We start from the raw sequence: 21425 nt of genomic DNA, 5'->3' as shown, positions 1-21425 counted from the left end.
AAGCTTCTTTTAAAATACCCATGTATATCTCCCAGAAATTATTTATTCAATCTCAGAAACAAACAAGAAAGTGTAACACAAGCTATTATGTCTTCACACTCTCAGTACTTACCTTCTGATCCTGGTAAGGGTTGGCAGTTCCAGTAGACCAGGTGAGGTACAATAACAGGTTACAGTTAGGAAGATGAAATTATTCAGAAGCTCTAGAACTGCTGAACTCTTGGTAACATAAAGAGCAACTACCTTCACTGGGACAGGAGATATCATTTTGGAGGCTGATCTTGGGACTTGTTTTGGAAATGACTTGCTCTTTCAAAGGCCATTCTTAACTTATTACCATACAATATTGCAGTAGCAATGAAGTGCAGAATAAACCAGCATCCTGAGTGCTATTCCAGAGTCTTTTCAGAGGAAGATATATGGTACTCTTACTCATGCTGTACAGTGCCCTCTTGCTATAGAAGAGCTGTTCCCACCGGAATAAATCACAGTACTACAAAATACTGACTTTAACATCCAAGTACTGGCCTACCCAAGCCTATTGGTACTTGTAAAAGTCCTCAAGCAAATGTGTGACATTTTATTGAGAAACAAAAATCTGTAGTCTAAATCTACTCTTACAATAGCATATTCAAGTATAGAACTACATTTAGAAATTTTATAAAAGTTATCAGATTTCAGAATGGTAACCTGATATACCTGTTTTATCCGTTAGTAAATAAACTAATCGTCCCAACTCTTCTGGTATGGTGCTAGTTCGAACAACTGTTCCAGGAATATTGTCATCTTTCATAATCATCCACCCATAGGCTGCCTTACCCATGTCCAAGTTGACACGTAAACTGCAAAGGAAATTTATACCATAATCAGTGTGAATTTTAGGCAAAGTGAAAGTTATAACCATAAAAATAACACTAGAAGCTCTTTTTAATTTATCTGGGAAAAGAAACATCTTAAACCTACATGCACCAAAGTTTTGGAACAATGCATTCTGCATGAGACAGATTCCAACACTTTGTGAAGACTCTTGACATAATTACATTACTACCCTTATACAGGTGGTATACAGGTGGGTAACATATACCAAGAACAGATCACTATTCAAGTCACAGTTTTTATCTACTAAAAAAACCCCAAACACCACCTATGTTCTCTTTGATGTGAAATCACAAATATTTTTGTACCTTTTCAAGTCACTGTGTTGTTTTTTTTTTGGTTTTTTTTTTGGGGGTTTTTTTTGGTTTTGGTTTTGGTTTTCTTTTAATAAAGTATTAGTTCTTTAGGATATAGTACAACTATACTTGTCAATTTCTCTTTCCAACAAATCAAAGATATTTTTGTCCTTCCCAAAAAGTATACTGAGAGGGTCCATAGCAAAAAGAGAAAAGTGCTGAAGCAGTAAAATGAGCCCTTGTGATAGCATGTTGGCATGAAGTAATCTTTGGGTTGCTCTCTAATAGAAAATATTCAATTTGCAGCAAGTTTTACTGATTATGCTTTGAAGTCCAAAATCAAAAGTATCTTTTTCCAGTTCACTCCCTGCATTCATTTTTTAATATTTCCATGTCCACATGATATAAGAACTAAGACTTACCTTGTATTCCTATGTTACAATAATAATTTAATCACACTGCTCTTCCCCATAATAAAATGCTCCAACACAAAATTCTATCCACCTTGTTCTAAACCATTAAAATGCTACTTCCTTTTAGCTAGTCACCATGTTCCTGCTGCTACCTCATAGGAGCAGTGACTAAGAAATAGGCATGTGTTGATTTCTCTTGACGCTGCTCTAACAGAAATACTGAAGAAACCAGGTAGGACAGTAGCTACATGAACTACTGAGGGCACTTGGTCCGTTCAGCCAGGAGAAGGGGAGACCTCATTGCAGTCTACAATTTGCTCATGAGGGGAAGAGGAGGGGCAAACACTGATCTCCTAGACTCTGTGGTGATCATGACAGAACCTGAGGGAATGGCCTGAGGAGGTTTGGATATTAGACAAAGGCTCTTCACCCGAAGGATGTCTGGGCACTGGCACAGGCTCTCCAAGGAAGCTGTCACAGCACCAGCCCTAGAGAGTTCAAGGTGTGTTTGGACAACACTCTCAGGCACTGATGTGACTCTTAAGGATGGTCCTGTGCAGGGCCAGAAGCTGGACTTGATGACCCTTATGAGTCCCTTCCAATGCAGTATATTCTGTGAATCTGTGAACTATTTGTAGATAAGTTGCCAACACAACTTAAGCAACAGGTTTACAGTAATGTAACTCTCAGAACTTCTCAAAGGTACCTATCAAGGTCAAAATACTGCTAATGCACTTCAGACATTTTTTGTAAAGGTCCTGACATCATCCTGACTTAACTGTGTAACAAAAAGAGCAGCTACCAGGAGTTTTCATCTGTCCCCTTTGAATCACAGCAACAGACTGTGTTACCTGAGGTAACAGTGGAGGGAACAGTGAGTCATAATCTGCACTATCCTATAAAGAAGAGGTGCATTTAACTAAAATTGTGAGACCATCTGAAATTTAGACACACACTGAAAAAAAATTTATTCTACATCCCCTACCTCCTGAATTTGTATAGCAGAAGACAAAAGATGTTGGAGTGTAAAAGGAAACTCAGGTTTTATATACAAGATTTACCATTTAGAATGACATTTTGTGCATAAACTGCATCTTATTTTCCTACCAAAATCATCATCATCCGAGAATCATCCTTCTCTCTGGTGATGTACCCCAATTAGTCCTGCAATATCTCCCCTAATTTCATCTGTCTTCAGACATGCAAATATATGTAAGAAAAGGACAGACAACAGAAGGAGGACTCTACAGATTCTTTTTACTGAAAATGCTAGAGTATAGTGAGAAAGATACTGGAAGTAACTTGCCTCACATTGGTTAACTACAGTTCTACCCTATATTACTCAATCCAGACCCAGTACTGTGTAAACTGCATTCTTATTATGCCTGTCTGCTAATTTTCAGAGTGAATATAAAAACCAAAGGAACAGCAAAATATTTACTCCTCTTAGGGATGTGAACATGCTAGTTATGCAGTCAAGTACAAAGGATACAATCCTAACTTGACAACAGAAACATGAACACACTTTATTTAAAAACAGATGGACTTTTGCTCTAGCCAGGAGTAAGTGGATTAACTGAATGATAAAAACTGCTCACCACCACACTTCAAAGAGGCACTTAGGCTATATATTTTTTTTGTGGCTGGACTACCAAGACAGGAATTCTGAGATGGACACTCCAATTAAGCACTTCAAGTACATGGCATACACACAGAGACATCCACATGGCTGCTCTACCAACGAAGATCTACAAAGTTGTTCAGATAGGAAAAACTGTGCTAAAGCAAGATAAAATCAGAAAAGTCTCTCAAAGCTGAAGTGCAGTGTGCATCTTCACTTGCACCTTTTATAAGCATGTGTATCACCTGGTTTTGATGTTGTAAACGCTCTGTGCATTTAACTATAATATACTTGAATATAATTTAAAGGTAAGAATATAGGAGAGAAGAAAACAAGACTCCAACTTCTCTTGCTGAGCAGTGAGAAGAAATCCGTATTTCAAAGCATTAAGGCATTTTAGGAATTACTCTAGCTTTCCAGCATGTACTGCTAAGTAGAACAAAATGTACCCCCTTAATGCTGATGGACCTAATAGAATGCTGGCAGTGCTGGTCTACAGAGAAATAAGGTCTTCCCAATAACTAGGACAGTCCAAGACAGCTGTCTGGCACACAGAAAGATATTTGGTACGTGCTTGAATCGTTAAGATGAATAAAGAACTAAACAAGAATAAAAATGAGTGCAACAGTTTAATTTTTTAGTATTAATTCTAAAATTTGTACACTGTATCCTTCTCTGACTTCCTTCACTTGGTGCTTTTAGTTTTAGAGGAAATCTTTATCTTTGCAATCATTGCAGCTATTGCTTAGCACATTATAGAAACTGATACAATACTAAAAATGATGATGGCCTATTAATAGTGAGTTTGCTTTTGAAACTACGAACCTCTCCAAAAAAGCTTCACAGGAATGGATAAAAATACTTCAAGTATTTCAAGTCCAAGAATTTTTACATAATAAAACAAGGAGACACTTAAGCTTACTCAAAATAAAGCTTCTTTCAGTGCCTGATAATATTGGCTATCATTTCCCATAATTTCTTTGCAGAATTTAGGAAATCTCATTATATAACCAAAACATTTTAAATTCACCAGTTTTCAAATTCTTCTCAATTTAATCCAATTAAACAAATTCCAAACACATCAGTTACTCATGAAAACACAAAGAACAGCATCCAACGTAGCATTAGCAACTGTTGCATTACTAACATTAATTTTTAGCAAATCAATTAACATGCAAGATTTAGGCAGAGTATGTTAATACAGGAATTTGAAGGCTGTTGCAGAAAATAAGCATATTTACCAAACACAGTAATGCAATGTTTCTTGTCTCTCCACCTCAGCACTAGTTACCCTAGAGCAGGCAATCCTAAGGCAATTTTTATCCAACTTGGGGATTTATTTCATTAAGAGCCAGGGTGGCATTCCCTGCAATTCAGCTTCAGAACAAATAAATAACACAACATTCAGAATCCACACTGCTTTTAATAACACATTAAAAACAAATAGTTCTGCTCTTACTCCCTCAAAACTAACACCTATGTACAGGACTTCTAAATTTCTTTTTTTTTTTTTTTTTCACAGATTGTAATGATATCCCCTTCTAAAGGTGTCTGATTTGGATTTTTTGGTCAAAAAGAAATTTGCCAATAAGCAAGGGTCTTCATTTAAAAAGTTTGACAAATACATTTAGAAACTCCAGAAAAATTCTACCATTCATAACCCAGTGAAAAGCAATCAAGACCTAATGAGGTTAGCAAGGATAATTTTGTGAAAAAAGTGATATTGTGCCAAATAAAATTCAAGTATTACTTTGACTAAAAATTAGATGGTAGGTTTTCTTCCTAGCTTTCTGAGCAGTTCTGTATGGGTAAGAGTTTTGTAACCAAAAAACCAAAGCTCTGCCAAAACTCCAGATACAGTATGAGTACTCAAAGTGGTATCTACTTTTTAAAATAAATGAAGTAATTGAGATGTAGTCTTTTTATTTTCAGGATTTCCTTCTCTGTGAAAATGATACTGAAGGTGATATTTGGGTTCCATTATTATCCAAAACTGTATCAAATCCACTATGGTTACATCCCCTAACCTTCTTCACATATCCCTGCTTTCTTGAAACATCCATAAACTATACACTGATATATGCAGTATATCCAAAATCTAGAAAATAAAAAAAAAAAAACAAAAGTTTTAAAATTATGGGTCAAGAAAAAAGAAATAAATTCAACATGCCTGGAGAGTCAAATCTTCACAGAAACTGATTTTTTGGAGCCTAGTAACTGGTATTAACTGGCACTAAACAAAGAAAAATATAACAAAATAGAAGTTACTTCATTTAAGTACAATATTATATAAAGATCTAAGCAAATAAAAATCAACCTATAGGTCATCCTTTAATTTCCCCATCTCTCATATTTTATTTGATGAGGAAACTGGAATATAATATTTGTGTTTTGTCCACAAATATATACTTTTTTATTTAGGTTTTTTTGCTATCTTTTTGGCACTCCCAAGAAGAGCCTCAGAACTGTGCTCCTGATTGCTTCATAACTGGTCTCACTTCTCGTGTACTAATTTTTCTAAATTTTGTATACTATGTAAGTATATAAAAGAAAATTAGGGAAGGTACACATAGCATTTTGCATCAAAACCCAGGAGTGAATGTAACTTAAAAGAGAACTCAACCCCACACATTTATGATTAAATATTTGTGGCAAAAAAATGTGTATCAACTTTGCATTGCTGTAGCCACTGTGGCACATGCAATTTTTCAAGGGCTAAATGCAACTCAGATACAGATAATTACATGTTGTAGCATAGATAGAACTTAAAAATCCAGGAGGAAATCTAGGAAATAATTATTGAAAAAATTAATCTGTGAATTTCTTACAGGCTTGAAACACAGAAGAATGCAAAAAAAACCACAACCAAACAAACCACATGTCAAACAAGCACCTTTGCCTAAGAGAGCATGTGCAGCTCAGAGTGACAATGATTAAAAATATTTCTTTGTTATATATTTCTTCGTTATTATCACATTTGACAGGTCAGATACAGTCTTTCATTTGGCCTCTTATACAAAGGTGACAATGTTGACATTAGAGGTCCAACACAAATAATATTTAAAACATGGGGCGGTTTTTTTTTGTATATTGGACAGAAATTCAGCATTATTTGCTGTAATACCATAGGCTTAAAACCAGAAATAAAACCTAGGAGCAAACAGGCAGTGTTGCAGGATTTGAAAGAAGGAAGATTTACTTCAAGAGACCATTTTAAAAAGTGACTTCTTTTTTAGACTGATTAGGCACTCAGTATTGCAGCCAGTCCTGTTTCATAATATCTGTAATAATGGACGAGGGGATCAAGCACCCCCTGAGAAAGTTTGTGGAAGACACCAAGTTGGGTGGGAGTGTGGATCCACTGGAGGGAAGGAAGGACCTACAGAGGGTCTGGACAGGCTGGGTCAGTGGGCAGAGGCCAGCTGTAGGAGGGTCAGCAAGGCCAAGTGCTGGGTCCTGCCCTGGGGTCACAGCAGCCCCAGGCAGCTCCACAGGCTGGGGCAGAGTGGCTGGAAAGCTGCCCAGCAGAAAAGGAGCTGGGCTGCAGGTTGGCAGATGTTGAACACGAGCCAGCAGTGTGCCCAGGTGCCCAAGAAGGCCAATGGTCCTGGCCTGGATCAGCAATAGTGTGGCCAGCAGGAGCAGGGCAGGGATTGTCCCACTGTACCCAGCACTGGTGGGGCCATACCTCACCATAAGAACAACATTGAGGGGCTGGAGGGTGTCCAGAGAAAGGGAACAGAGCTGGGGAAGGGTCTGGAGCACAAGTCCTGTGAGAAGCAGCTGAGAGAGCTGGGGGTGTCTAGCCTGGAGAAAAGGAGGCTCAGGGGAGACCTTTTCACTCTCTACAACTGCCTGGAAAGAGGCTGTAGCCAGGTAGGGGTCGGTCTGTAGAGCAAAAAGCTTCAAGTCACACCAGGGGAACTCTAGATTGGATATCATGAGTCATAACTGGTGTCATTGGAACTAGCTGCTTAGGGAAGTGCTAGAGGATGGCTGGAGGTATTTTAAAAGACCCACAAATCTGACTAGCAGTTAGGGAAATGTTTTAGTGGTGGACTTGGCAGTGCTGGGTTAATAGTTGGACTTGATGATCTTAAAAGTCTCCTATAATCTGAATATTTTTATGATTCTGTGCTTTTTCTGTGTAGCATGAATATCAGACATTTGAGAAGCACAAAGCTAGCTCAAGCAGTAGTACAGCACAAGCACAGATACACCATAACTTCTGTTGCAAAATGAATTAGTAAAATGTCGTGAGGCATCACATATTTTTTTTCAGTCTCTATAGAGATTGCATTATATATCCTTATGTGGTATTAAAGCACAATACACTAGATGTGTATTAAACCTTGCCTAAGCCATTTCATAAGCAGCTCTTTAGCTCTCTCACTCTGAAACCTTTGCATCATATACCTAATATATACTCTGTCTCTCCGTGTGAGACTTCATATACTGATACTCTCACATGTATACATTATATAGATTAGAGCTCCAACACAGCAGAAACCACAGCACAATTGAAAGCAGCATAGCTGCTTGCTGCTGTTAGACAGTCTGCATAGGTATGAGTTCCTTGGATCTCAAGAAAACACAGAAACTCCTATCTGTATGATCTGGGATTTGAGGGGTTATTTCAGACATAAGACCTCCCAGCAGTGTTTTCCTCACTGCCCCTGAGAACAGACTGACATAACTTGAATTATTTGATTTAAGTATGTCTCTTAAAGACACAGAGACAAAACCCAGCCAGGAACCATGTAGAGCCCAAAACTTTACTACTTAAGTGCAAGGCAGCTCCTTCCAGTCATCTGGGACAGATTCTTTTGGCAGAACAGCTCAGTGACTAGGAACCTTGGGGTGTCCAAAGGAAAGGGCAAGAGACATTTCAGCTTCTGTTCACACTAAACCTAAAGGATCCTTCTAAAACGATGGTTGATTAAGCCCCTGTCAATCCAGCTTTAAACTGCTACTAAATTATAGAGCCTGGGTGATACACATTTTTAACACATCCCCAGTCAACATTTTATAATTTTATGGTAAATCCTCTACAGTTCTTAATAGACAAGCAGAAGCGGGTATAGCTACAAGACTCACATGCCTGCACATGAGGCAGCAATCTCACCAAATATTGTTTGGCTAAACCTAAATTATCTTGAAAAGCTTTCCTGGGTACTTTATTTATTTATTTATTTTAATTAATTAATTTATTTATTTAGTTATTTAAACAAAATCCAAACATACAGAAGACCTCAACACAAAGTGCAACTCACTTTGTCTTTCAGGTTGGTGAAGAAGACTGGACTGGACATTGTCCATAAGACTGGACAATGAATGAACAAAGTCCATTGGTGCTGGAGGGGATCCAGTTTGTGGGGCAGTGCCATCACTAAGTCTTTTCTTTGGGCTTTCTGAGCCATTTGCTACAATAGCTCAAGTGAGCTGATAGAGAGGCTAGTACTCAAGGCCAGGGAAAAGAACAGAATCATTTTGTGACAAAGCTCTCTAACAGCTTTAATATCTTTCCTGCACCCATACCCTCACAGGCATCAGAATTTTCATCAACAATTATAGACTGGATTAGATGCACACTAGAAATTTTTTTTTGGAGAAAAGCTATGCCACTAAACAACTCTTACACTGAAAGTGAGCTGCTCAGTGAACATGTTTTTTCAATGGCATATGTTGAACTTTCAATATAGAATAAAATTTACTTACAACACTACACGGCCTTAATCCTCTTGCATCCAGTAACAAAGATTAAAATGGCTGAAAGTTATCTTTTAGTTAGAAGTGATCCTTTACATCCTTAGCACTTTTACCCCTCCCCTGTAAGTTTTAAAGTGCATCTCTCAGTAAAACATAGACAATCATTTGAATTGAGGCCTTTTTACCTCTTCACATGGATAAATTGCTTAATATTCAGTAACTGGGGGGGGCGGGGGGGGGGGGGCCAACATGACTGAACAACATCATACAAGCAGTAGAGGAGTTCTGACAATGACAGTGTTTAGACAAAGATATCCCAAAATTGAGGTTTCAGCAGATTGGCCAGAACCTTCTCCTTCAACTTTCCAGAGAATCAGTTTCTCTTGCAACACGAAAGTACTATAACAATAAAGTCCTTTAAGTTATAAAATGTTAAGATAGAGGCTTCCTGAGTAACCCATATGTCAAATATGATTCAATTTCCTTCACACGGACATGTACTTAAAAATGTGATCACAATAACATGTAAGTAATGTAAGCTTAGATTAAAAGGCCTAATGAAATCCTCCTGTTATTTTTCTCTTCTTTAGTATGTGAACTTAAATATTGTGTGCATGCCTGAGGGGACAGGTCTTAAATCTACCTACAGTTTAGATGTTACTAACTCTGGTTGATCACTGGGCTTACTGAATGATGTATCTCAAACTGAACAGTTCTAAAGAGGATCTAAAATTAACAATTACATTAATCTAAACACTGGGTGTTTTAACAGGAAACAGCATTTCCATTTTGCAAAGGCAATACCCGTGCAAAGGAAATTATTCATTTCAGAGTCAGTGTTCTCACTTCTGTGTCCACAGAGGACTTGATTACACACATGGATATTATTTCGCGTTCCAGTTTATCTGCAATTTGAATATACAGTACTCATGCTTAATGAATTAATTAATTCAGGGCAAGTCTCTACTTGGTTACACATGTTAAAACTCCTCTCATTGTAAAAGAGCACTTACATTATTCAGCCATCCAATTTAAATTAATCATTATTGGGGTAAAACATCTATATTTTAACCAGAGAAATTGAATATTTTTAGTATTTAAGGTATTAATAATAAAATTCCATAATGCATCTAGCAGTTCATTCAACTGCATGCTTCCTGAAACCCCTTTCTTATATACCAACATTGTATCCTTATTAATACATTTATGCTAGCAAAGGATTAGATATCCTGATTACTCCAGCAAGATGAACATTATACAAAAAAAATACAACAGTATTGTATTCTGTACAGTGATCCTTCAAGAATCAGCAGATTTGTTGGCACCTTCTCCTTCAGCTTCCTGATAAGATCAATTTCCTTTGCAATGAGAAGCAAGTATAAATTTCAAGAAAGCCACATGCAGTGAAATTAGACAACAGTATTTTGCTTTCATTCTTATACATACCTGATTGGGATGATATAGGAAAACAGGAGGAGGAACCGGAAAAGGTTGCGGTACCATGGGCCAACAAATCCTTGCAAAGTTACCATAACAACTGAGAGTGCAACTAAAGCCAAAAACAGGGCTTTGGTCAGCTGATTCAGCTCCAGGTCCAGCAAGCCAACCTGGAGTAAGAAAAAGAAATCAAGTTAGTCAGGAGTTTTTCTAAAATGTATGCTTCTGCAGTGCAAACAATTAGTGATTATCTGCTTTGGTTATTCCTACCTATTAAAAATCTATGCACTTGTAGCAATTAACTGAACTTTGACAATTGCATTATTGTTATTCCTATGCCTGTGCACAAAAGATGTACCCTGGTTTTGTGGCATTAACAATTCCCAGAACCAATGTGAACTGTCCCAGCCAAGCCTTTTGAATGCCTTCAAGTCTTACACGTCACTTCTCCATTCCTTGTTCTAGGACAGGAACACAGAAGTTAAAGGAGGAAAGATAATTACAGATGAACAAATGAACCATTTTCTTCTGTCATGCATGCAGCAAAAATACTGACACTGTGTATTATATTTGTAGGGACTGCTAGAAGATCAAATCCCTGTTAGATTCAAGAACCAACAGGCACATGGGATGGAGCCTGTGACTTCTCATTCATGTGACAAGTGCACTGAGACTTGTCACTATGCTCTCATCCAACTCTGCAAATCTGAACTAATGCCACAGAAACGATTTTTATTTGTATAAAGTTTTCACTTATCCAATATAGCAATAAAACCAACAATTGAGGGGAATATCCATTTTCAAAGAAATATAATGAAACAGAGCTTCAACTTCACATGAATAAAAAGGTATTTGATTTAGAAACATTTTAAGCAAAACATTAGGAGAAGCTATCTTTCATCCACTGTTTCTCATGAAAAAAATATATTTAAGCTATGTAACTAAGACTCTCACCATTTCAATAATGTATGATGTAAGCTAGGGTATTTTTACTCCACTTTTTGGGATGCTCTAGTAGTCAGTAAAATATGTGGGAAAATTATGTCAGGAAGACTTTCCTAGGCCCCATCACAGACGCCCCTTTTATCTCCAAGTCTTGCCATTAAGACCAGTAAAACATAACACTTCCTTAGATAACAAACAGTCTGCAAAAGAAGCACTTTAAATATAGTTCTTAAAAATTCCAGCAATCTTGCTTACACATGGGCTGTCCCTTCCCTAGAGAACCAGGCAGCTGAAGACCACAGCGGCTGATTTATCAGCTGCATTTAAAAAGCAGCACAACGAGGACAAATATCTTGCAATTTCCGCTGCTTCAACTACTACATAGTTTATGCTTGAATTATTGAGAAAAATAGGTTTTTGGATTAAAATGAAGAAAAATGAAGCCAGGGAAGTAGAGCATGTTTCAAAGCCCAGATCTTTTTGCGTTGACAAAGGCAGCCTAAGTTTCAGGCCTCGCTGAGGATCAGATGAAGTCATTATTCATTCAGTCAGGGAAAAAAGACTCAATTACCTCAACCTAAAGATGCTATCAATGAATGCAAAGTGCATATTTTACTCTATTCATCCAAATCCCATTAAAAAGTGAAAGGAATGATTTAATCTGGCCTTCTAGAGTTGGTCTTTTTTTGTAATAAAATAAAGAATCACTGTCTTGCAATATGCATAACTACTACCTCACACTTTTTTTTCCCTGCATCATGGTAGTGAAAGCCTATCTCTCCCCTCTCTAACCCTCATAAAAAACCCCACCCCAGAACAGAAACTAATAAAGAGCTTCTTTGGAAAGAATGCCACTTTTAGGACAGAAACATTAAATTTAGTTCACTGCACATTAATATATATATCTGACTCAAAGCATTAATACCTTTCTAATTGATGAATACAGTTGTGAATTGAAGTTTGAGACCCAACAAAAATGTGTTTAGAAAGGTATTATAACAATAAAAAGTTGATGCTGAAATTTTTTTCACAATAAATCTTTTGCTCAAGAACACTTGATTTGCTACTAATAATGCCATTCTTTTTTAATATATAGATCATGCTACTGGCCATAGAAAATGTTAATATTTTTTATTTACTATAGTAAATGAAGACAATTGCAAAATCCTACTTAAGAAGGCACACAAAGAAAGTAAGTTTTAATAGAAATGCATTCTCCATTTCTCAAAAACTAGTTACTCAAATGTACTAGAAGATACTTAATTAGTTTAATTCTGTGCCTTTCCACTTAAACAGTTTCTGCATTTAACTAATGAAACACTGTTGAATTACCCAGATAAATTTCATGTAAAAATTCACTGACATGCTTTAAAATTCATCTGAACATTGGAAAAGTAAACAAACTTCATTTTAATTATACTTTGATTTTATCAAAGCATTTGTAAAATATGCCATCTTAAGAAAGCCATTTATTTTGTTTGGAAAATAGCAACTAGAATAACTATGAAAATATTAGAACTAGATGAACTAAGAATTGGAGCAATTTTCCACATTTATTGCTACTTCCCATATTAGTAAAACAAATTTTCTCCTACTTGTCATAATATTTGTTCTATTTGAAACAACTTAACAAAATTAAACACACCACTGGAAATTTTAATCTCCAAGGGAAAATTTGTACATAATGTCTAAGAAAACCACAATAGTTTTGCAAAGGGGCTGTTCTACGATAATGAAAATGAACACAATAATTGCCTGTATAATTTAAAATGCTACTAATGGCAACAACTGCAAATCCATTTAGCTCCTCTTTAATTTATGCACAGAGTTTTAAATAGCTAATGGTTCTCAATAAAGTAATGGCTTATACCATCAATTGTCTACTTGCATGGTAAAAAAGCTGGTAAGTTTTAAAAATACTTCATTTTTTGAATGAAGGAATGATTTAAAGTCTACACTTCACATTTTGGGCCACAAGGTATAATTCATTGTCTTATGAGAAAAATCTTATTTTAATTAAAAAGTTGAAAACAACAAGAACTCTTCTAGTTACTGAAATACAACAATATTGCTGTTCCTGCCTTAGATGCTTAAATTTTAGGAAAGGTTATCTTCTGCAGCTATTATTGTAGCAAAAAACCAATTCTTTTAGCATTATAAGATGTGTATTACTCTGAAAATGAGAACTTCTAAAATGCTAGAATACTGAAATGCAAAATTTGATAATTAAATGCTATAAAATGGCAAAGATTTCTCAAAATAGTCTAGTGCAGCCATTTTTTTATTCAATTACAGTTTAAAGTGCATTAGAAATAATTGCTCATTAATAGCTTTTAAGTGCCTTGCTTTAATACTACTGAAGTATTAAGGCACAGTCTTAGGACAGACTTCCCCCTGCAACCAAATTCCTCCACAAAGGTAATTATATTTCAGTAATCAGCCTGGTTCTGCACTGCCAAACACTACATTGACTACAATGAAATTTCATAGTATGCATGTTTGAGAGGGACTTGGGTTTTAATTTGCATCATAAACATCAAAATTTTCTTTCCTATTCTTCATACATGCTCTGAAATTAATTTATTAAACCTTGAATACTACTATATTATATATGTTTCCATTAATTGCAGCCTACACTTAGATGCAAGAGGTACATAACAGTAAATATTTAAAAATACTAAAATTCATATAATACATCTGTCAGCTGCAGGATGACAAAAACTAGATTTGCCTAACAAAAATGATTGCTAGCATTCCATCATTTATAAGAGAATTTATACAGATTATACTATACAGTCAGCTGCATTTATCCAAACCCCCATGATTTTCTTCAATAATCTGTTAAACCCTCCCTTTAGTCCCTAGAAATAACAGATTACTAATCTGTGTTTAAAGGCTAAATAAAGCAATGCATCCTTATCTATCTACCTTAATCTTTGACACTAAAACCACAAAGAGCAACTTTGGAATCTATAAATGTTTCTTCCTTCTTAAGCCTCCTAATTCCTATGATGCAAAGTCTTGACTGGTCAGCAATCCAGGTAACCACATTAAGCTAATATAACTATGAATCAAAACAAGTAAATTCAGGTTTAGCAAGCATCTTACCTTAATTCCCTGTACTCAAGCAATAGCCTGCACAAATATGTTTCTCTACAAACCTGACTTGATTAATGTCAAACCTACCAAATCTTGCATACAGTATGGTACACTGTTTAATCAATATCTTTCTCATTCTTTTCATCAGTAGATTCAAAGGTGGGAAAAGCAAAGAAAACAAAAAATATATAAAATGACTATTTAGTTAAAAAAGTCACCTCCCTGCTTTTTCTGATATCAGTTTTCAAACACAGTCTCATCACTGGTTTAGCTACAAGAGCAACAATGAAACCTTGAAAATATTTTCTGAAGCACTTATAAGCTTTCACAGGTTTTATTCATTTTAGAATAGAGCAATAATGCAGGGGGACGACTGGCCTACTAAGTTCATAAAACTGAAATAAACTTTACTTATTTAGTCCACTCCATCTGATTGATGCAGAAGTAATTACCAGAAAACGGTTAATTTGATTCCAGTAACATTTTCTGTCTTATCTTTGGCAATAAAAAATTCATCATTCATGAAACCAAATCTTTGAGCAAACTGAAATATTTGGTATCATGTTAGTACTGCAGTTTTATGGAACTGAATTACGTCATTTCTACACTGATTTCAACAAATAATTTTAGATGGTGTTGATAGCATCCTCAAAGAAACAAATTACGATTACTTCTCTAAATCAGTTCACCTCCAATGCATAGGCACTGAAAACAGCAGAAATTTTAAAACTCAAGAAGAAATGCAGGTTATTATCCAATGAAAGAGAAGCTCAGGTACATTTTTGTAGTGTTTTGATACATATTCAAAACCAGAAGTTTAACTGCTCTTAAAAGCAGAATACTTTTATTGTGTTTTGAAATTACCCTTCTGACTTGCCAGGTCTTACTTTAACACACTACTCATAAATAAATATTTATGTTTTTTTAAATAAACTAATCCCTTTGGAAGCAGAATTTCCGTTTGTAAATACAAATATATATAATGCGTAAAGAGGAAAAAAAATGAGGACTCATACCGTTCTTTCTCTCTTCCTCATTTATTCATCCATTTTATATTGTTGCCTTTTCCAGACTCAACATCATCTGAGTCTGGATACTCACACTGAAGCTCGAGAGTCCTCTCCAGGATTTTAGAGGTGCTTAGCTCTCTCTAGTTGTCTACTGCAATAAAAACTGTAAGTGAGCTATTTCCACAACTGCACTTCAGTAGGGCTCAGCTGTTTGAATAAAGGCACTTGTTTTGTCAAATGTCACTGATTCCACAAACTTCCTAAGTGGAATTCTTTTTCAGCTGTGTCCCGGTTTACCTGAATGCCAACGATTTACTCTATTTGTATTAACACATTCTGTTTCAAATGATCCCAGTGAGAGAAACGGAACACGTTTTATATTGTTAATATCCTGCTGACTATAAACCTGGCTTTCATTAACACTTTGGCGGTTTGGCAAACTACACGGCAGTCTCTAAATACTCTCCAGTCTGATGTTTGCTCTCGGAACGAGTCTTCATCAGAGCAAGGAAGCCAAGCCGTGGATGCGGAGCCCGGAGGCGGGAGGGAGGCCGGGCGGCCGCGCTGCCGTGCGCGCGTTGGGCAGCAGAGGGCGCCGCGCCCGCGCTGCCGCACGGAGCCGCCCGGGCAGCCGCCGGCCGCAGGAGCGCTCCGAGCTCATCCCTCTCGTCACCGCGGATCGCGCTCACACCGCTCCACTGCCTCCTAGCAAAGCGCTGCTCATACACCTTCAAACAAACCTTCACACAGCCACAGGCTGGCACCTCAAGGCAGCGGCAGTCAGCGCTGTGTGACCGTATGCTGTCCGACTGCGCTACGTATTTGTCACGGGCGCAATATTAGGATGTGGACAGAGCCCATTATGAAATCGAGAAGGTTAACAGCCCCTTCAATTCCGGTATCCATACAGCAACTGTGCTGCACTGCAAACATACTCTCCTCCTGTTTAAGGCTACCAGTTGAAAACATTTTCTCAAGTCCACCCATCAATTAGAATAATTGCTTCAGCAATCTAAGATAACTAGTCCTACTGGAAACTTCAACAATCAAAAACATTCACACACTGAAATTCTAATTCATCCTTTTTTTGGTCTTTTGGATTTTTTTTTTCAAATTAAAAAAATTTAGGTACACAGCACAGAAGACATTTAGAGTTTCTAAGCACTCACACTCCTCCTTATATCTGATCAACATTGCTAAGACATGGAATTCTCAGGGGTGGGGGAAGAGCTTGATTTTACATTGGAACACTATCTTCAGATTTATATTTCACATGTACCTATGACGCGTTTGTTATCCTCTAAGCTTGGCCGTCAGCTTCAACTCAAGACTTTTCTGTGGATGCTGTCATGTAATCAGGTCTTTCAAGGGTCAGAACACAAAATAAGCAGCTTTACACATTACATACTATTATTAAAACACACTCAATGGAGATGGCATCTTTTCAAATCTGAGTAGGTTAAAAAAACATGATTTACTTTCTCACAGATTAAGATAATTAGCTGTACCAGAATAACTGCAAAATTAGTACAGGGAGAACTAGTTCCAAGACTTTCATTGTGTAAATTTTGCATATATATAAATACATGCAAAAAACTTGAGATTTGTGTAAAAAAAATAAATACCTCAGTAACAGGTACTTGTTCCTTCAAGAAAAACACAATTACAAAAGGGACCTAACAAATTGACAGCAACAGCAAGCTCTTTAATTTCCATAAATGTTGGGAATAGTAATATATCTGCACTTCAGACTGTGTGGCTGATTGGTCCAAATAGCTTTTTCAAATAGAAAACTGCACAAATGTAATATTTTCATTGTAGGGACTGAATTTATTATGGGTTTTCTACATGGCACACTATGTTTAATAATATTTCATAAATGGTATGAGAACCTTACAGGTTTTTCAAAGCTATCTTTTAAATTGAATGCAAGAAAAAAGTATTGCTAAAGAAATCCAAAATTTCCTCACTCCACATTCAAAATAAGGTGTTAGTAACTAATTTCCTCATAGACTATCTACGTTAAGCTATTAGCAGAGATTATTACATTTTGTAATGTGTTTAATCTCACATTACAGGGCTGGGGTAAGAGAGGTCAGAGCTAAGGTTATCAAAACACATGGCAATTTTTCCATTAAGAATATAATTAAATAAATAAAGCGAAGAACCCAGAAAGTCTAAACTTATTTTAAAATTTCACAATTTCATTTTATCCCAAACTGAAAGTAAGCTTAAAGAGAGTTAAAAGGACATGCTTTCCTTCCATCTTAACTTGAGGTAAAATTGAGAGGTGGATTTTTAAAATTTCTTTCCAGGTAAATTACACACATTTTATTTTATTACATCTTATTTTAAAAGTGAATAAAAGTTGGGAAAAAAAAAACTTCAATGAGAACACTGATAGGCTAAGTTGGTGCTTATGCCATAAAACTAGATGGAAATCAGAGCTGCAACCTCTATTCATGGAACTGTAAATGAAGTAATAGAGAAGATACACCACACAGATTATTAAAGTGACTGAGAAAACTTTCAGAAGATGGATTAGCCAATAAATGCAAGAGAATGAATCAAAAATTCTTGAAGAAGGAATTAAAATTAGCAGTATGCAGTGATTAATTAATTGGTGGAGCATTTCTACAACCTTCTTCCTCCTCTGCTATGTATACTCCTTGTCTCTCATTAAACATGTCTCAGCACAGGTCCAGATACAAACAGCCATCCAGGTATTCTTGCACAGGAAATCAGGTTAAAAAATGAACAACCACACAACACAAAGTGTCTCAAAGTTTGTCTCAAAGTTTTGAAGCATTTACATCTAATCCTATTCATAAGGAATATGAATGTATATTTACATATAATAATATTCAATAATAGACAGGAAAATGTGTGAGACAGGAACTGAGAAAGAGCATTTTGACTACATTGAACTTTTGTCTCTGCCCATAGCTATTCCTGAGTATAAAATCCTGTTAGCCTGCAAACTGAGAAGAAATGTTTCAAAAAGCCTGAGATACATATTGGAAGAAAGACTTGTTTTTATTTTTACTTCAAAATTAAACAGGAACTTGAAAGCTGCTCCATACAGTGGGAAATCAGCAGTAGTCGCCTAGAAGATTAATTAAATGTCAGAATATAGGGTGAAATGCCAAAGAAAGGGGAGTGAGCCTTCTTCAAGACTGAGTAAAAATACCCAAAATAAATCCAGAGCAAGTGCCCACAACCATTTAAGGCAAAGAAAAAACAAAATCTTCTCAATGAAGACTTCTAGATAAGATTTGATGTGCAACTTCTTACTGGTGTTATGTAAATCATAAATTTTCTGACTCAAATACGTAGTAGAAATTGTGACCTGAACTCCAGAATTTCTAGTTCAATTTTAATGCACCAATGTGTTTACAAATAAAATTATCCTTCTGAAACAAATATCAAACTTTTTAGATCAGGAAAATCAATAAAAAGTTTTTAGAGTGGTTCTTAATTTTTTTCTGTATACAGTTACATGTTTTTCATAATATATATCATGTCTATGTTACTAGTGCCTCCTATACTAAAATAAACACAGAATATGTTTCAAGACAATTAACAGAACATATTGCTTTGAAATTATCCTTGGGATCATATAAACAAATAATTGTCTAGAATAATAGTTTCCATAATATTTTGCATAGTGATCAGAAGTATTTAATTGTCTTTCTGGTCAGATATACAAAAAAATCTGTAAATATGTACAAATGCATATAAATAATACATATTTTAATTTTTGCACTTAATTCCAAAATCTGCTTTTACCCACAGAGAGATTAATATTTGAAAAATTCTGCTTTCCTAAGGTTTAAGAGCTGAATTTCATTATCAGAATTCAGCAATCAAGTGGTGTGTGCATGTATGGAGCATGGTGGTTTTATTCAACAAAGCCTTATTAAAAAAAAAAAACCAAACTTTATAATATCATTACATTTTTGATGTTTTTTATATCATTAAATTTATCTGCTGAAATAGCTTTATTTCTATTAAGCAAGCAAGAACAACAACAAAAAAAATCTTACCATAAAACTCAACTCCTTCTTTTTGTGTTTATATTCTCAAAGACATTTTATGAACCATTTCATACTTAATGGTTTACAAGCAATCCCAACAGTTGGGAATTGTGTGAAAAGTTGCACAGATTGACAGATGAAGTGAAAAGGTCTGTATTAATTTTCCAAATAAAGAAATGCACGGAGTGGTATTTCACTATGATTATACTCTAAAGTACCAATTAGAACGCATATCAGAAACTAGAGCAAGTTGACACTCTACAATAAAGCAAATAATTTCCAGTTGGAGGGGCAGAAAATGTTAATATGCAATGTTCAAGACTACAAGAATCTTTGTAAAAGGAAGTAGCTAATAAGGTTTAATGATGCATGTCAGGAAGCCACAGTATGTAGGGAAACACAGCTGGCTTCATTTTGTAAACTATTTGATATACACATCTTTCTAGTTCACGATTATCAGCTGTGCAAGTGCCACAGGGGACAGTTTAGCCTTCAGATCAGGATATTCTTCTTGTTCTCTAAATTACAAGTAAAATACATTAATATAATATGGTGCTGTAGGCTAGTGCCCTGACTAAAGCTTATCAGCTTACAAAAAAGATTAAAGAACTCTTCTGTAAGATTCAGTTTGAACAATCTCAGCAGAATAAACAGGCTGAAGAATACCGAAATAATAAATATATTTATAATACAAATCTACACACATTTTTGAATGTCAGATTAAACCCTGAAAGTTACTAAAATAAACATGAAATGTCATTTATATTAATTCATACCATTTCATAAGGCATGTACTTCTTTTATTATTAAATTAATATTAATAAAGAAATCATGGGTATTATGGATAGATGCAGCTATACAAAGCAGTATGCCTCCTGCTTTACTGCACTCCAAGTTGCTCAGTGACTGCAATATGCAGGTGACAGCAATTAGCAGCAGATGACAGAAGCACTTTGAATTTGTACCAGATGGCAGCTAAGGGTCATTGGAAGCTAGTAGACCTTCCACAAGGAAACTGTTGTGCAGTACAACTATAAAACTCTTCAGTACTTAGAAATAAATTATTCAGGGTCTCAAAGAAAATTGGAAGGTCAAAATAGAATATAAAATATTATGCAAGGCATTAATACCTCACCTACAGTTTACAGAATTAAATACATTTAAAAATAAAACAGTGCTTACAGAGCATATCTTAACCTCACAATGGGGAGAGTCATTACAAAACGAGTAGGAACATCAGCTAATGCATTTGCTAAACAATTCAAACCTGCGTCCCAAAGGAGGGACTACATAAACACACTTTTTCTTCAGAGCAAGAGTAAGATATTAACTGAATACATGCTTCAATGCAAGAGGAAAAAAAAGCCAGGGGAAGATTCATATAGAGAATACAACACTTTAATGGGTACCCCTCCACACTTCTGCTAGTGCCCTTGAAGGTACTGTTTCGCAGCTCAAATACAATTAGACATATCTCATTTGCAAAAATTAATTCCCACAACCTCCAAATTTATATATACATGCAAATTTGCTTCACTTTTTTTTAACTGCAAATCAAGAGTGAGATCCCCTTAGATGGAGCACAGTCCTGTACTAGGTACTGCATAAAATACCTCAACAAGCCAAGGAACAGACAAATTTATTTCAGTGCAAAGGAGAAAGTAATGATACAGTAACAGCTGAAACAAAAATCCAAAAGTAAGAATAAGAGGTGGACATACAGCCAGCGAACCTTTGAGAATTTCAAAAGTATGTATAGATAAGGTCAGTGAAATGGCTATTCAGATGCTTATGGGGAATCTCTTCCATGCATAAAACTGTTAAAAAAATCAACCATGCATTCACAAGTTGAAGCCAACAACTCAATAGCAAAGCAGATGAAAGATACATGAATTGTGATGAAAGGAGCTTTAAAAGGAAGGTGACAAGGCTAGATAGGCTAAGGGGGAAGGAACACATGGAAAGATGCAGATAAGAGCTGA

The 21425-nt window shown here is 35.8% G+C and overlaps 1 protein-coding gene across 3 annotated transcripts in view; it reads right to left on the bottom strand.

The window, feature by feature from the left end:
• ATP9B (ATPase phospholipid transporting 9B (putative)) overlaps positions 1–21425 on the bottom strand; it is a 150400-nt gene that overhangs the window by 38347 nt on the left and 90628 nt on the right. For all 3 annotated transcript variants that reach the window (XM_056483873.1, XM_056483874.1, XM_056483875.1), the window contains exons 12-13: positions 10362–10522; positions 700–842 (exon numbers count right to left, since the gene is read on the bottom strand). In XM_056483873.1, the coding sequence (XP_056339848.1) occupies positions 700–842; positions 10362–10522 (304 nt within the window). The remainder of the gene's footprint in view (positions 1–699; positions 843–10361; positions 10523–21425) is intronic.

The sequence above is a fragment of the Oenanthe melanoleuca genome, chromosome 2, assembly GCF_029582105.1.
Source record: "Oenanthe melanoleuca isolate GR-GAL-2019-014 chromosome 2, OMel1.0, whole genome shotgun sequence".
NCBI lineage: Eukaryota > Metazoa > Chordata > Aves > Passeriformes > Muscicapidae > Oenanthe > Oenanthe melanoleuca.
Note: the sequence above shows the minus strand (reverse complement) of the source record. Positions and strands in the feature narration are given on the sequence as shown.